At 51.4% G+C, this 17,350-nt stretch overlaps 1 protein-coding gene across 3 annotated transcripts in view; it reads right to left on the minus strand.

Annotated features, from left to right (window-relative positions):
- The window catches only part of KLHL29 (kelch like family member 29), a 322,364-nt gene that overhangs the window by 131,748 nt on the left and 173,266 nt on the right, over positions 1-17,350 (minus strand). For all 3 annotated transcript variants that reach the window (XM_031008275.3, XM_055377528.2, XM_055377529.2), the window contains one exon: positions 14,365-14,694. In XM_031008275.3, the coding sequence (XP_030864135.1) occupies positions 14,365-14,649 (285 nt within the window). In that variant the 5' untranslated portion in view covers positions 14,650-14,694. The remainder of the gene's footprint in view (positions 1-14,364; positions 14,695-17,350) is intronic.

A 17,350-nucleotide genomic window follows, 5' to 3' on the forward strand; every position in this document is an offset into this window, starting at 1 on the left:
CTCAGATGCCACCAGAGTTCCAGCGACTGGAGGCGAGGGACACAGAATATCTGGACTTCGGAAGATTTTGGAGGAAAAATGCACAGTCCATTGCTGGATGCGGCGGTTACTAATTTCTGCTCGGTGCTCATTTTACAAAGCCATCGGCCGTGCCAGGTGCAGACTTCCCCTGTGGCCCGGTGAGTGGTCAGATCAATGGGGCCCCATCAGCCCGGTGAGGGAACTGCTGGGATCTCAAAAATGGATAATTCCAAATTCCAAGCACCAGTTTCTTCCTCAATTATTTACAAGGAACCCGATGTGGTACATGGAACCTAATTCAGAATGCCTTTTTAACATCATTATAACACAATATTCATAACGTTCCCTTCTAATCTCAGCAGATGACAAGTTGCCACTATTGAATTCCCATTAATATGAGTTATGGGTACAATATATTTTGCTCAATATCATCTCCTCAGCCTAATATTGTGGAAGAATAAAACTCACACGCTCAGCATATTTCGTTTTTTTTGTTTTTGTTTTTGTTCTTTTTGAGATAGAGTCTTGCTCTGTTGCCCAGGCTGGAGTGCAATGGCGCTATCTTGGCTCACTGCAACCTCTGCCTCCTGGATTCAAGTGATTCTCCTGCCTCAGCCTCCCAAGCAGCTGAGATTACAGGTGCCCACCACCACGCCCAGCTAATTTTCACATTTTTACTAGAGATGGCGTTTCACTATGTTGGTCAGGCTGGTCTCAAACTCCTGACCTCAGGTGATCCACCCGCCTCGGCCTCCCAAGGTGTTGGGACTCCAGGCGTGAGCCACTGGGCGCGGCCCCCTCAGCATATTTCTAATGGAAGAGGCGATGGTGACGCAGTATAGCTGAGGCCTCACTTTCAGCCCAGCTCTTGGGGGTGCTAGAGGAATTGACCACAAACATGCTCCCCATTGCTCTGGCGTCCACCAGGGAGTCTATCTGCCAGGCTCTGTGCTCCTGGCTGGGTGAAGGTTCCTGAGCTGGGTGGAGTGGGCAGGTTCTGGAGCTCCGGTGGGTGAGCTGCTGGGGCCTGCATCTTTTCCCCTCTCTCTCTCCTCCTCTATCACTTTCTTCTCAGGATCAAACTCACCTTCAAAGCAGGGGCTGTTTCTGCCCTGATGCAGGCCTGTGTCTCCACATTACCAGCAGCATCATAAAAAGGTCGTGAACCCAGTTCTGGGGCTCTGTGACCCTGGGCATGATACCACCTCCCAAGGTTATTTAATGAGGATAGTTACGGCCCCAACCTCATGCAATTGTGAGACTGGAGAGGGTTCACAGGCAAAAATACTTGGAGCCGTGGCTAGTTCCCAGTGGGCACTCAATAAATGTCAGTGATGGTGACAATGACAATGATGATGCTGGCAGCAACCCCAAGGACACATCCCAGGTCCTGGCTGACTGGCAGTCCAGACTTGCTTCTTAGAATGGTTGCTGAATGCACAGGGTTAAAGTGTACACTTGTGCCAGGCGCATATTTCTAGCCCAGAGCTGCGCTCTGGTGGGCTTGATGCTGGTGAGACATATAACCTGCCTCTGCATATGGATAGCTGAGGCCTCACCTTTGGCTCCGCTCTCTGGGGTGCTAGAGAAATGGACCACAAAAACGCTCCTCCACGGCCCTGGTGTCCACCACAACCCTCTTTCTTAAGGGCCTGACCTGCCCACTGTGCTTGGCAGTAACCTTGCAGCCGGCCGGGCAGCTCTGAGACTGCAGAGCTGCTGCTGTTGGGGGAGGAGCAAATGGGAGAGTGGAGAGCCTGTCTACCCAGATCAGGTTACCTGGTGAGTCCTGATGGGGGTCCTCAGCCGTGCTGACCCCACATTTTCCCAGGAACCTTCCCTGGGGGCTGGGCCACCCTCCCGCCCATTCCTCAGGAGTCCTTCCTTGTAACCGGCCCAGCACACACTGGTCTGCATGAAGACCCATCATCTGATGGGCTTCTGTTCTGCTCCCTGTGACTGACACCCCCATTTCTCTTCATCAAGGAAATGGCGTGGTGCGTCAGCTGTCCCTGAATTTATGCTCAGACATTGCTTCTCTCTTCCCATGGTGGGTATTCATTCATTCATTATTCTTCAGGTTTGAGTTTTCTTTTTTTTCACTGTGCTAAAATATGCTAACATAAAATTTGCCATTTTCCCCATTTTCAAGCGTAAAGTTTAGTGGCATTCACTGCAGTCAAAGTGCCATGTGACTGTCACCACTATTTCCAAAGCTTTTGCATCATCCCAAACAGAAACTCTACCCATTAAGCAAAAACTCCCTGTCCCCTCCCCCCACGCCAGACACTGGTAACCTCTAATCTACCTTTTGTCTCCACAAACCAGGGCATTTATTTTAATAAAGCGCGTTCACCCAGCTGTTTCATTTAGACCCCACAACAGCCCGGTGAGGTGGACATTCTTGTGCACAGCTTGTAGATAAGGAAACAGTCTCAGAGAGCTTCAACGCTCCACCTTAAAGTCACTCAGCCGGTCAAGTACCAACATGGGTCCTGACCGCCACCTCCTGACCCCAGCCTAGGGTGCTTTTCATCACTCCTAGCAGCCCCCTCAAATAGGGTCTCTCCTTTCCCATCCCAAGAAAGATCTCATAGGAACAGGGCTTGAGATGAAAACCATAACCACAGTGACCTTTTCCTTCTTCCCTCTCCTCCTCCAAAGTGGCGCTGAGCTCACAGGGAAGACAGTGGCAAATCGTGGCTGCTCTGCCCCCAACATACACAAACATCCTGCCAATGATTCTGCTGCACCTCCACTTCCCAGCCCAGGTTCAAATCCACCAAGAACGACCGAGGGACCAGCAAGAGGGAGCTGCTTCCCTGAGCTTGGATATATTCAAGGCCTGCCCAGCAACACCTGCAGATGGTCCTGATGGCTGTGACTGCCCTTCTGTGAAGGAACTGGGCCAACACCTCTGAAAGCGGGGGCTGGAGTGCAAACACTGGCCATGCACTATGTCTTGGGTGCAAAACAAGAAACCCTCAGAAAGAAAGAGAGGCCGGGGCTGTAAGGCCCAACAGTCCCCAAGCATCCTGCACCGGAGTGCTATCTGCACTACCCCATCTGGCTGTTAAGGAAAAAAGGTCACCTGATCAGACAAAAAATGAAGAGGACTGCAGCTGGCTGTTTATGAGGTCTGGGGCTGGACCATGCGATCCTTGTACCTTTTGATCCTGACATTTGTTGGTTGTTTCAAACCCTGATGAGCAAAACTGTTCTGTGGGGAGTCTGTGGCTGCACCTTCCGGTCGTGTCGCCAGCACTAGGGAAGGATGTGCCTCGAACCTGTACGCAGCCAGCTGCTCATCCAACCAATTTCACCAGGGTTGTCCTGGGCTGGGCCTACCCAGAGCTCTAGGTGATGAATCCCACTCTGCTGAGTGATCTGGGGCAAGTTCCTTAGTCTTTCTCATCTCTGAAGTGGTGCTAATAATAATCACTCAGAGAGTTATAACGAGGATTTAAAAAGTTCACATTGGTAAAGTACTTAGAACAGTGCCTGCAACAAAGTAATTACTAGATGAGTGCCTTAAATAAAATAAATAAATGCAAAAAGCTGCAGAGAATTACAGGCAAGTCAGAGTAAAATCTTGAGAAGATGCAAATATTTGAAGGAAAAGGCTGTGATACTGTGACTGCAAATGCTCCAGGAGAGATGGGAAGGGCACAGTAACTGCAGCAAAAGCTCCGATGATGTAAAATCTGCGCCCCGGACACAGCTTCATCATCCGGGCTCAGGCCCCAACTACGAACCCGTGAGGGCTTCATGCTAGCTCACCACGGGGTTACGTCTTCATCATCCTCATCGTGGCACCCACAGAAATTGCTGTTTTTGGGCCGGGCGTGGTGGCTCACGCCTGTAATCCCAGCACTTTGGGAGGCCGAGGCAGGCGGATCACGAGGTCAGGAGATCGAGACCACGGTGAAACCCCGTCTCTACTAAAAATACAAAAAAATTAGCCAGGCGCGGAGGCGGGTGCCTGTAGTCCCAGCTACTCAGGAGGCTGAGGCAGAAGAATGGTGTGAACCCGGGAAGTGGAGCTTGCAGTGAGCTGAGATCGCGCCACTGCACTCCAGCCTGGGTGACAAAGCGAGACTCCGTCTCAAAAAAAAAAAAAAAAAAAAAAAAGAAATCACTGTTTTTGGAGGCTGCTCCACTATCTTCTCTCAGGTAGTAGGTAAGTTGAGATGATGTCAAAGGATTCATCTTCCCTAACCCAACAATAGTGGCTAAATAAATTAATAAATATTCATATATATAAATCCATTCATTCTGTCCTCAAACGCATATTGAGAGCCTCTATAGACTGGGCATCACGGGCAGCTGATTTTTACAGAGTTCGCTGCCTCATAAGGAGACAAATAAATAAATGGGTAAGTTTCACATAATATTCATGTATTATAATCTGAACGTAAACAAAATTGTTATAGGAACAAGAGAAACAATAGCAAAAAATGTTTTCCCATCACAGGGGGTGGTAACCTTTAGGCTCTCAGTTGTAGGATGAACAGGAGTTTTTGTGGGCAGGAAAGAAAGGAAATGACAATGCTAGGAAGACGGAGTGGCAGGTGCAAAGGCCCTAGGGCATGACAGATCTTTCTGTTTGGGAATTTCAGCGTGGCTAAAGTGGGTGGTGGGGTGACACTCTCCAGTGACCTCCTGGCTCACGTACCAGTGTGTTAGTGGATTTCCCTCAGACAGAAACACAGACCCGCTGACACACAGGAGTGTGGTGGTACTAAGCTGTGTCCTGGTGTTGACATTCAGAGAAGCAACAGATAGCAGGATCCCTGTATGCAGCAGCAAGTGCCGGGATGAATGAATAATAGGACAAGGTACTCACGAAGGTCACTGCAGCTGCTTTTAGCAAACTGACATGCCTGGTGAGGTCTAGGAGAGAGAGGAGGCACCCACGGCTGTTGCTTGGGAGCCGTCTGTGCAATGGAGGCGGTTGTTTTTTATTTCTTTTTCACACAACTAGAAAATGTATTGGCTCACACAAGAAGCCTAGAGCAAAGCAGTACCAGGGCTCTGGTTCAGTATATCTGGAACTCTCTTGTTTTCTCCACTGCTCATGTGCTGGCTTCATCCTCAGGCTTGTAGTAGGAAGGTTATAGCAGTTCAAGGCACCATATCCAGTCATGACAATGTCTGGAGGGAGAAGGATGACTTTTTTTCTTGTAACTCTTCCTTAAAAGCAAGGAAACCTTTTCCAGAAGCCCCAGGCGGGATTACCCTCATATTCTATTCCAGAACTGCCTCACATGACCCTTTCCTAAACTAATGACTGGGAGGGGAGCACAATCACCATGCCTGGCCAGAATCATATTCTCGGCAGGGGCTGGGGTTCACTTTTCTCTGAGCATGCGAGGTGGTGGATACCTGAACAGAATGGGGGTTCTGCTGGGAAGGGAGAAGGAGAGAAAATGAACGTTGGGCAAATGGGCAGCAATGCCCACTACAGACCACGAGGTCACTTTGTCAGGCCTGGCTCATTCCCCAGCTCTGCCTGCAGCTGGCACAATCAACTCACCAGGCAGGCTCAGCCCATGCCCCCATTCCTACCTCCATCCCCCGCCATCCTCCAGTCTGAGGGCCACTTCTAACCTGAAGTAGGGATACTTTAAGTAGTAGGTAAAGAATGTGGGTCATGTTTGCCATCAGTCTGGCGCTCAACTGGGTGTGTTTTCATCTGTAAAGAGGCTGTCCTATGCTGAGTCCCCTTGTCCTGCCAGAGAAGCCTCCTGAGGGCAACCTCAAGGCAGGCGCTGTTCTAGAATTGCAAAGATAATCACAGAGACACCAGAGCCATGGCGCAGGGCTGGCCCGAATGCTGGAAGAGCTGGGCAGATCCACTCTGGACAAAGGAGAGAAGCATCACACTGGGCGGCCCTGATCTCACGGCCAGTGGGAAGAGAACCAGCTTGGGATGCTCCAGAGGGATCTGGCCATCCATGAAGCTGGACTCATGGGTTTGTCCTTTCTGCCCCAGGTGACTCTCGGTCATTCAAATCCATGTTTTTAAAATAAAGCAATCAAATCTGAAAGCATGAGCAATTGGGACACCCCAACAGGATCCCCCCATTCCCTACCCTAGCCGACTATCTTAGACAAGGGGGGCCCAGGTGGGTTTTGAGTCTCCACCCCTTCAGGTGTGAAAAAAATTAAGAACTTGGAATGTGAGTGACTTCCTTTATCCATCCACAGCTCCATCTGGGCTGGGCAAGAGCCCTACCTGCTGGCAACCTGGGGTCGGGGGGCCAAGGGGAAACTGTGTGGCCCTCTAAGGGCAAAGGAAGGCAGGAGTAGGGGACAGAGAACCACAAACTTAACTGGAGCCTTGGGGAGCAGGTCTAGCAAGGGTGACCCCGCGGGTGGCTGAAGAGTGTTTTCTTAAGGGACTGCAGCGAACAGCCACCAACAATTTAAGTCAAGGGACAGAAGTGTGGACAACTGGCCTTCTGCTATTGAGACGTGCACCTCGCGCCATTCCCCAGCTCCCGGGACTCCTTTTCACAGTGCCAGAAGGGTACAAAGTATTCACCCACCTTTCCCAGGAAGCAGAGGAGGGGAAGCTAGGCATGCAGATTTTTGCTGCCATCAATAGGAAAGGCATGTGACAGCAGTCTCTGAGTGCATACAGATGCCTGGCCCACTCGCTCTGCTCAGTTCTCAGGGCTCTTTATTTACGAGAGGAAAATGAGGTTTCTTGCCTACGGGTTCTAGAGAGGCAGATTCACAATGCAAATTAATATGCCACGACTAGTTGAGACTGTAGCCGGAGCAGTACACGGAATTCTCCTAAACCTTCCTTTTAGGGCAGCAAAGGGAGTGTTGAAACTGACTGGTAACCCATTAAGTTACATCAGCTCCTCTCTGCAGAGACTTCCACGATGCCTCTTCCCCATGGCATTGTGCTTTTTGAAGGCTTAGGCCAGTCTGGCTTGCCGCACCATGAAAGTAAGAAGAACAGGGATAGGGTCAGTCTGGTTTCATTGAGGACATTCCCTCAATGAAATTAAGCTAACTGTGTAGGGGCTGATGGTAGATAAATGATCCTGAGATGCATTAAGCTCTCCTTTTTATGTTTATTTCCTCAAGTTATTTTTAGCATTACAGACGGTTCCTAGTTAACAAATGGGTTGGGTTCTGAAAGTTCATTTGTAATTTGGCTGTTTAGATTTTGGAACATACTTTCCCTATAAAAAAAAAATGTTATAAATGGTGATGAGACTCCCAGTCTAGTTCTCCAAAGCCTATTTAACCCATAATGTAGCTAAAATACTGTCCTTTCTCATGGGAAAAAAAAATTGTTTAATTGCAACATGAGTAATTAAACAAAACAGGGAAAACCATTAGAACTGAATAAGAAGTAGATTTATGTTCATCTTGAGTGATGCTCTTTGCAGAAAACCTAATTTAATTTAAGAAGAGGCCCTTCTGAGGGCTTTTGGGGAACTGCACAGGATTTATCCTATTAGGGAGAAAGAGGCACTGGGCTGTCCGAATCTGTGGTTACTGAATACTGCATCATGTAACAGGCTCCCTTTCCTAATTTCAGACTCATTAGGAAGTCTCCCCATCACAATTTGTTTTCCCAAGTGGATTTTCACAGGGAGAAAGCCTCTGGTCAAAGTCCACGAAGGTGGCCTCCTTGGGGTGATTTTTAAATTCCAAATCAGTAGGTTAGCATCTGTCCTTCTGCATGTCCTGGGGACAGCAGTGTTCCAGTCCCACTAACCCTGGAGCGGTGACAGGATCAAGCATTGGAGCTTCTGAACTTAGAAGCCAAGGTCAGTGTACCTGCGAGATCCCCTGAGAGCCAACTGGACAGTCTGTTCCCTAGCATCACAATCCTTGCTGGGTGTCTTCTTTTAAACCTCATTAGCCAGTTCTCTGAGTAGACAGATGTACATGGGTCCTGAGTGTCCCACATCTATACCAGGCCATATGAGAGAGTAATCCTTTCTGCCTGAGGCATGCCAGCCTTGGCCAGAACTGAAGGGTGAATGACTATGCGTAAACAAACATGCTGGGAACACTCCATGGGTAGATTGCAAAAATGATCACAATTCTTTCCAACCTTAGATGCCTGTCCCTTTGCAATGTGGTGTTGCAGTATCTCCCATCAAGAGGTGGGGTCTCTTTGCCCACTCCTTGAATCTGGCTTGGCCATGCCTCCTGCTTTGGCCAGTGGGATTTTAGCAAACATGCCTCAGGAAGAGGTTAGAAAAGCATCTGTGCATGGACCTTGCTCTCTTGCTGCTCTTGGTACCCTGAGACCACCATGTGAATAAGCCTGAGCTAGCTGGATGGAGGATGACAGGCCACAAAGGACTGAGGCACCTTGGCCAACAGTTGGCCAACCACAGGTGTGTGAGACTAACCCTGATCATCCAGCCACTAGCCAACCTACAGCAGACCACAGATAAATGAGACAGCCTAGCAGAGATCAGCTGAGCCAGCCCAGACCAGTACTGACCAGTCAAACCACAGAACCATTATGGCTTTAAAACCCCAGGTTTTGGGGGTATTATCAAGCAGCAAAAGCTAACTTACATACACAACTGGCTCCAGTCAATGAAGTCTTCTGATATCTTTATTTTGGAATCCGTGTATGGACTTTTTTTTTTGCCCAGACTAAGGCTCGTCTCTTACAAGTGTGGCAAAATACATCTTCTTCCCTCTTTTTGCCTCCTTAATTAGAAATTTAAGTTCGGGCCACTCAGCCCAAACTGCAGGCTTTGAAATGGGTGCTTTGTAAATCATGACATTTTTCAATTTTGTACACACTTTGTGACTGACAGGTGGGTTGTAAGTCAATGAATACACAATCAAACCGTAATTGCGACTTAAGGTACAGGCAAAACCCATCAGCTCGGTACTAACATGCACAGGTTGTGTTATCTCACAATGTGTTATTGTTCCCTGATAATTTATCACAAGGCAAATCACAGTTCTTGTTCACGGAGAAAGCAACAGTCTTCTGGATAAAATCACTTGCAGTCTGGAAATTCACGGTGAAAGGGGCTTGAATGATTCTCCCAACTGAGCCCATTCGGCAAGGCAGCCTTCGATTTTCAATGTGAATACAAGAGGAATGAGAGTTCTGTGCAAAAGCATCCTCTCTCCATTCATGGGCCCCAGAAGCACACAACAGGAGGGGCTGCCACATGGGCCCTGCGGTCACTCACATGATCCCCACAGAAATCCCAGATCATCTCCCTCAAGGGGAGCATTCCTCCAGAGAAGCTGGAGCGCATGGGGAAGATATCATCTCCAGCGTTGTCTCTATGATGACACATATCCACCCCGATAGCCCTAAATGCTCATAAATGTCAAAACCCGGGTGTTTTGAGTGTTGACGATGAAGCCCGCAGATTTCATGGCCCCTTTTGATTCTTCTCGGGCCTCCAACACAGGCAAAGTCGCTCTGCTTCCCAGCTAGATTTATTTTCAAGGGCTTAGCTCTGAGGGATGATGGGAATGTTTCAGCACGAGTGCTCCTGACCACCAGGAAAAAAAGCCCCCAGTACATTTCACAGACATCAGTGAGGATTCTGCAAAGTCCATTCTTTCAGGAACAAAATTGCATTTTATGAAGCCGTCCCTTTTGTTTCATCTGTCAAGCAGGTTTGCTGAGAATAATTTAAATTTCATGCAGCAGCAACTGTGGGGCATTGGGGCTTCCCTTCAGGCCCACAAACAGGCCTGGCAGTGGAGTCGCAGTTCTGCTTCTCAGGAGCACCCTGCCCCTGCGGTCCTGACCATCTACAGCCCAGACACACAGTGGTGGGCCAGGGATGGGATGCCATCCCAGTTCCTTAGCATGACCTCATGCCGCATCAGACAGGGGATGGGGACAGGCCAATGCACCTTTCTTCAGCCTCCAGCACCAACCACCGGGGGGGACAGGTTTCCCCGCAAATGTATGAATAACTGGGTAGACCCAGTCAATGGTTTAACTTTCTAAAATTAACTTTTATCGAGTGCTTACCAAATGGCAGGTAGTGTTTTAAGCTTTTCTATGCATATTAATTTAACCAGTTCTCACATCATCCCCATGAGGAGGATTCTATGATTATGCCCAATTCTTAGAGACAAAGAAACTGAGGTTCAGAGACATACTCAGCCTCTAAGTGGCGGAGCTAGGATTCAATCCCAGTGCTGTCAGACTCAAAAGCTTGAAGCTCTTAGCAGTGGTGAAATGCTGAGTTGACATAACCTTTGGCTTAAATTTTCTCACCTATACCACAGAGGTAAATGTGCCCACTTTCTGGCCTGAAATCTCTTGCTTGCTATCAGCTGGGTGGATGAGCGGATGGAAAAGTTACCATAACAATGCTGCAATCATGGTTACCATGGTGAATGCTCTACCAGGCAGCCTGGAGTGGGAAGAGGAGCTGGCCCAGGCTGGTTCTGATTCTAACTCACTGGGTGACCTCGGCAGGCCACATTTTCTTTGGGCCTCACTACTGTGACCTGTAGAACGAGGGGCTGGAGGACGTGGTCACTCTGCTCCTGTTAGGCTCTTGGAACTTGTGTCCTGGGGAGGCCGCTGATTGGTCTGAGCCATGAGTGTGTGTTGCGGGGCTGGGGGAGCCCACCAGACCCTCCCTGTACTTCAGCAGCCCAGGAGTCTGCTTGTCCAACTGGCCTTTCCTCAAGACACGTGAGGAATCTTTAGGCACAGACAAATGAAGAAGTAGAAAAACCAACTCAGGCCTGAAGGCAGCAGTGACAGAAAGAATTGTCATCACCTCACCGGCCAGCTGGGAGCACAGCCAGCCTCCTCACCCAGAGAGCCTGGCAGAAGCCGGCCCCTGCCTGGGAAGGTGACCAGGCCCACAGGGCTCGGTGGGGAGGGTGATGGCATGGGATGCCCCAGCCCCCAGGGCACGTGATGTTCACCCTGCGCCCTGCCTAGCCAAGAAGGGACACTAAGGCCTCACAGTACTGACACTAGTCCCCCAGTCACTTTCCTCAGGGACAGTTGCTGAGTTTCCGAGGGTGGCTCTGGTCCACATGTGGCTCTAGACCCTTCACCCAGGAAGCCCGGTGGATACATTCCAGCAGCTGTCCCCATACTCTGGTGAGCTCGGACACAGCTCTGCTCCTGGCTTCTACCCGGCCAACCTCGCCCGCCCACCCCACCATCCACTGGAGTGCAGTTTCAGCTGTTTCCACAATGGGCTTTCCCTAGAGGAAAGGGCGCCACAGCTGAAAAAAGCTTTAAACTCCCTTCCCTTGGTCACCTGGCTGTTACCAGTCTCGGTCTGGAGCCGCTAGATGGCCTCTTCCCCCCAGCTCCCTCTTGCCTACGGAGCATCTGGAGTCCCAGCCAAGGGGTAGGTTTGAGATGCTCTTTCCTTTCCTTGCTTTCTTGGGGCCTGGCTGCTGTGTCTTATCTGAAGACCTGCCTTTTCCTCTTGGTGAGGTTAGAAAGGAACACCTTTCGGCCTGGGCACGGTGATTCACGTCTGTAATCCCAGCACTTTGGGATGCCAAGGTGGGTGGATCACTTGAGGTCAGGAGTTCAAGACCAGCCTGGCCAACATGGTGAAACCCCATCTCTACTGAAGAAGAAAAAAAAAGGACATGAACACCTTTCCCTAAGAGGGTAGAGCCTTGTCCCATAGGCCTCACCTGGATGACAGTGACAGCGGTGATAGGAGGAAGTCAGCACCAATATGAGACTTGAATTACCACATGCCAGGTTCTGTCTTGTTCTGAACACTTCACACAGGTTTTAACCCACACAGTCCTCACAACAACTCTGCTCGCAAGTACAACGACCTCTTCCCATTTTACAGAAGTGACGCCCAGAGAGGTTAGGTAACCTGTCCAGGGTCACTCAGATAGCAAGCGGTAGAAGGGAATTCAAATCCAGGCAGTCTGTCTCCAAAGTCTGGCTGTAGCCACTGCACTAGGCCTCCCCTGCCAATAACTTCAGGGGGAGAGACATTCTTGGGTCATCTGGTCACACTGTCCAGGCCACAGATTTGTTATACACAAGGAGCCGTGAGCTCCCCGAGGGCAAGAGCCAGCCAGCCCTTGCCTGCTCAGTAAAGACCCACATTGTTGACCGGGGAAACCGCAAATACCTGGGCCCAGGCCTGCCCATCAATTGATGTGGTCTTGGCACGGGGTCAGACACATAGGCTAGGGGACAGGCCTCTGGGCGGGCAGGAGCCAGGCTAGAACGGCGGGAAGGCACTGTGGCCCAAATCTGCCAGGGGTGCTCGGGAAGCCAGCACTGCTGTCCTCCCTTCCCCCCACCCAGTGCTCCTGGGCACCAAGGGACCAGGGCTTAATCCGGGGAATCAAACAAGCCCCTGCAGGAAACAGGCCGGGCTGGAGGCAGAATTCAGTTCCTCTGTTGTGACATGCCAAGGAGCGGGCTGTCCTCACAGGAATGAACTTTTGCCCCCTCTCCCCCTCCTGGCCACCCTGCCCAGTCCTTGCCCCAGCTGTTGTTTTCTGTCTGAGACTGGGTTCCCTTCCTCTCATGTGGCTGTGGTTTGGGATCAGGCCAGTCAAGGATGGTGAATATCAAGCCACTTTGGAGCAAAGCGGGAGCTCTGCAGGCAGCAGAGCCCTGTGGGGGAGCCCCAGCACTGAGCCCCTCCACTTCGTCCCCGAGAGCAGCCCAACACCATCCCTACAAAGGCATGTATCCTTAAAAGGACTGACACTTTCAAGACGGCCTCCGGGCCCAGCCTCTCTCTCCCACCTGGAGCCCCGAGCAGTCGGTTCCAGCGGCTGCCATTCTCCATATGGCCAACAGCTGGCCCTGCAAAGCGCCTGCCAGATGTGGCCAGCGGGGCCAGCGGCTGGCCCTACTGGGCAGAGGTCACTGAGTCAGACCAGCGCTCGGGCTGGCGCCCAGGGGAGGAATGTGTTTGGCTGGCCTGGGGGCAGCGTGCCCAAATAATCCTCCATCTCCTCTCCCCTGTCCAACATTCTTTCCCTCCCCGCCTCAGTGGGGTGGTGTTTTCATAACAGGAAAATAAAATCAATAAGGCACTGCAGCAAGATGTCAGTGCGCTCCGAGCCAGCCTCCAATAGCTCCATTGTCTCGGCCTCTGCCAGGCTCTGTGGCCGGCAACACTCACAGTTACTAATGGGAAGCAGGGCTGAAAGGGAGTTTTGAAAACCAGGAGACAAAGGCGCAGCACACCTGGAGCGCGGCTTTCCAGCACCACAGCCACCCCACAATGGCCGGGCTGGGGCTCCCCGCCTTTAACTTCTCTGGCAACTTTTCTGAAAGCAGGAAAAGAAAAGCCTAGACACACACACATGTGCACACACATACACTCATGCACACACACACGCATGCATGCACATACACGCGTGTACACGCACACTGCCCCAAGGGGGCTCCTGGGAGGCAGCTCTGAATGGCCAGCAGAGGCAAAGGCAGCCTGCATAGCCCCTGCTCGGTGAGGAAGCAGGATGGGGACCGATGGCCTTCCTACCACAGCCATGGCCAGGGGCCCGTCCCTCTAGGACTCAGGCTGCCTGAGGGGCTCTGAGCAGCCAGCACGATGGAGGACGAGCTCAGCCCAAGGCCCAGCAAGAGCCTTGGCAACACTGTTTTCCACATTCCATTCAGCAACACAGGTTGGCCTCTGTTGCCATTCCCAAGGCTGGAGCCGCCTCTTCTAAAAGAAACGGGAATGACCTGGCGCTGACGTCCCTGAAGCCAGCTGTGGGGACAAGTCCTGGGTCCTCTGCAGAAAGGTCCCACAGCCTTGGACCAGCCCTTAGAAGGCCTACTGAGCCCTTGCTGTGCCTCAGTGTCCTCAACTGTAAGGCAGGGATGATAAAAGTACTGACCTCACCGTGCTGTGGCAAGGCTCAGAAGAGACAATGGATATGAGAACACGAGGCCCAGTGGTTAATAAAGGGTGGGTTTATCACCCTTTATGACTGTTACTGCTTGTCAGTATCTTCTTGCACACCCAAGTTACTGGCACCCCCAGGGATGCTTGCATGGTCTCAATTTATCTATTTAGGAACCCCATATTGCCATCTTGGAGTTCCACTGTTACTTCACTCATTAATAGCATCTAATCAACATGGCATAGGACAATGAGTGGCCTCAGCACCTGCTTGTCTTCCTACAAGTTAGTCACAGAGAAAGACTTTATGGATAATAAAACCCTCATGAACGCTCGCAAACAGTTGCCAGGCCCAGGTCCTGGAAGGACAAGACTCTGGAGGACTTGGGGTGTGGAGCACAGGCTGCCCCACAGGAGCCTGTGGGGCTGGCCTGAGCCTGCAGGGAGGCAGGGCCCCTCTATCCGGCTCCTGCTCAGAGATGACACCACATCTTACCTTGGTGGTGACCGCAGACGCAGAGCTGGCCACGAGGCTGGTGATGGCCTCGCTGCTGCCGGTGGTGCAGGGAGCAGGAGCTGTAGCAGGGGTGGGCAGCCGGGAGGGCACCACGGGCAGTGGCAGGAGGCCGGGCCGGGCGCTGAGGCTGCTGGCTGTGCCGCCACCGGCCCCCGAGGTGACACTGCAGATGCTGGTGGTCCCATGCGTCCCGTTGACGCTCCACTCGCGGCGGTCCCAGCCCACCCGGTAATCTCTTTCGAAGCGGCTATGGTGCCGGGACATCTCGGTGGGCCGAGGCAGCTTCTCACAGGGAAACAGAGCCCGGACCTGTGGTGACAGGGTGGAGAGAAGGGTGATTTAGGACTGGAGCAGTCAGCGACAAATGACAGCATCCATGAAGCCCCTTCTCTGGGTTCAATAACAGGCCTTCAAACATTAGCTCATTTCAGAGTCACGCTAGCCCACAAAGCATGGATCATTAATTAGCCCCACTTCGCAGACAAGGAATACACAATTTGCCCAGGATCACGTGGCCAAAGTAAGTAGGCAGGATTTGAACCCAGTCACAGTTAAAAGTGATACTGTTTGTTCTGCCACATCTCACTGCCCTGAACGACACAAATGTGCATATTTTAATTATGGATGGGACTTTATCCCCTCCCACCCCACCGTGAAAAAAGAGCCGTGAACTCCTCAGGATGTGTTTTCCTCCAACAAGTGATAGGATGCGGCCACCCACGTGTGCGGACTCACTTTATAGTGGACAAAGCCCTTTACATAAATCTCTCTTCCTCCTACAGTAGCCTGTGAGGCTGCAGGGCATGGATGGTTCCCAGTTGAGGGTCGAGGGACCTCACTGAGAATAAGTTATCCCTTGAGGTTCGAGTACTAGAAAGTGATAAAGAGTCCAGGATCCCCAGCCTTTAGATCCTAGCTAAATGCACAACTCAAGTCGCAAAGGGTGTTAGCCTCCAGGAGTTGAGTTCCCTTTCATAATCACAGCCCTATGATTTGATCCGGGGCGGCATCAGAGACCCGGAGTACCCCGGCCTCTGTTAACCAGACTATCTCCTACACGGCTCTCCTGAGCCTCTGAGCATAAGGCCCTTCCATGTTGTCATGGAGACCTGGACACACCATGATACTTGGAAGGGCTTCTGAATCACCAAAGATTGCATTTTGCTCAGTATTACCATGACTTGCCTGGTTCCCTGCCCATCCAGGGCCCGGTGTTACTCTCGGTCAAGAACGCTGTAAAGACGCAGGGGAGGCTGTCGGTCTCAGAGGCCATGGAGAGGCAGAGACAGAGGGGACAAGGCATGGCAGTGCCAGGGCACAAGTGGTGGTGGGTTAGGGTAGGGGTCTGCATCACACCCACAGCCCTGGGCATGGCTCAGGCACAGCTTGGTTGCCTTTGGCCTTTTCCATTCTCCAACTGTTTTCCAGTCTGGGGGTGAGTCCCCGGAGGTCCAGGTTCCCAGCTCCTTTTCCTATCCTGCCAGTCCAGCTCAGCCCTGGGGAGGCACCCTGGAATTATTGGCCAGTGGACAGACAGGCCACTTTATTTTAAAAATATCTATCTATAAAGCCTGTTCCTACTGCAGACTTTGCACATCCAGACCTAGTTGTCAACTTCTAGTGCCATGGAGCCAGGGCCTGTGCCCAACCCAAGCAGCCTCCTACCCATGTTCTACTTGCGTGCTGGCCTGTGCCCTGGTGGCCATCATCCCCTCTGCCAGGCACACTGGGCAGACCTGAACCCACCCTGCAGCCCGGGTGAAGCCTGCAGCCCCGCCTAAAACAGAGCTGACCATAACTTCTTCAGCTGGATGTGGTGTCACTGTTTATTTCACCATTATGCTTTCTGGCTTACACCATGACACAAAAATTCTTTTTAAAAAGTCTATCCAGGCTGGATGCAGTGGCCTACGCCTGTAATCCTAGCACTTTGGGAGGCCAAGGCAGGTGGATCACAAGGGCAAGAGATCGAGACCATCTTGGCCAACACAGTGAAACCCCATCTCTACTAAAAACACTAAAATTAGTTGGGAGTGGCAGCACGTGCCTGTAGTCCCAGCTACTCAGGAGGCTGAGGCAGAAGAATCACTTGAACTTGGGAGGCAGAGGTTGCAGTGAGCTGAGATCGCGATATTGCACTCCAGCCTGTCAACAGAGCAAGACTCCGTCTCAAAAAAAAAAAAGCCTATCCAATATTACATGGTTAAAAAATAAAAATCCATTCCCTTTTGATCTCCCCACATAAACTTTTTCGGCTGAGCTTCTTGATGGCATTGTCTAAACTTAGCTCCAGTTTCCTCGTCCTGTTCACTCTGTGACCTGCTCCGCTGTGGCCTTCGCCCTGGCCACTCAATGGGAACTGTTCTCATTGAAGTCATGGGTGACCTACTCGCTAAATCCAAGGGGACATTTATGCCGCTGTCCTCGACTTTCCTCACATGCGACGTGGCTGATCTTCCTTGCTTTCCGGAACCCTCCTCTGCAGTTTCTGTGATGCCAGCCCTCTCCCAGCCCTCCGCCTCCCTCTCGGCTGCTCCTTCTCAGTCTCCTTGGCGGGCTCCTCTTCCTCAGCTCATTCTTAAAAAGCTGGGGCTCCTCGGGGTTCCAGATCTCCTCCTCCTCTTCTCCCTGGATGATCTCATCCCTCCATCCCCTCTTTCTGGATAACTCCCAAGGCTACCTTTGCAGCTCTCCTCTCTCTTAAGCACCACCCCCACCTCCCTGCAGCCTGCCGCACACCTTCCCCCAGCTGTTCCACAGGTACCTAAACGCCCAAAGTTGTTAAATTAGCGCAATGTTCCTTCGCCCAAACACCCATCCTCAGGAATTCCCTCTCTCAGAGAAAGCCTCCTCTATTTCCTCATCTCCATTCCCCTGTTCGACAGCCAGGTCTTAGATTCCTCTGCCTCAGTTGCTGTCAAATCTACCCCCTTCTCCATCTGCAGCCACGACCTTCCGTCACTGT

The sequence above is a fragment of the Gorilla gorilla genome, chromosome 12 (assembly GCF_029281585.2).
Source record: "Gorilla gorilla gorilla isolate KB3781 chromosome 12, NHGRI_mGorGor1-v2.1_pri, whole genome shotgun sequence".
Classification (NCBI taxonomy): Eukaryota; Metazoa; Chordata; class Mammalia; order Primates; family Hominidae; genus Gorilla; species Gorilla gorilla.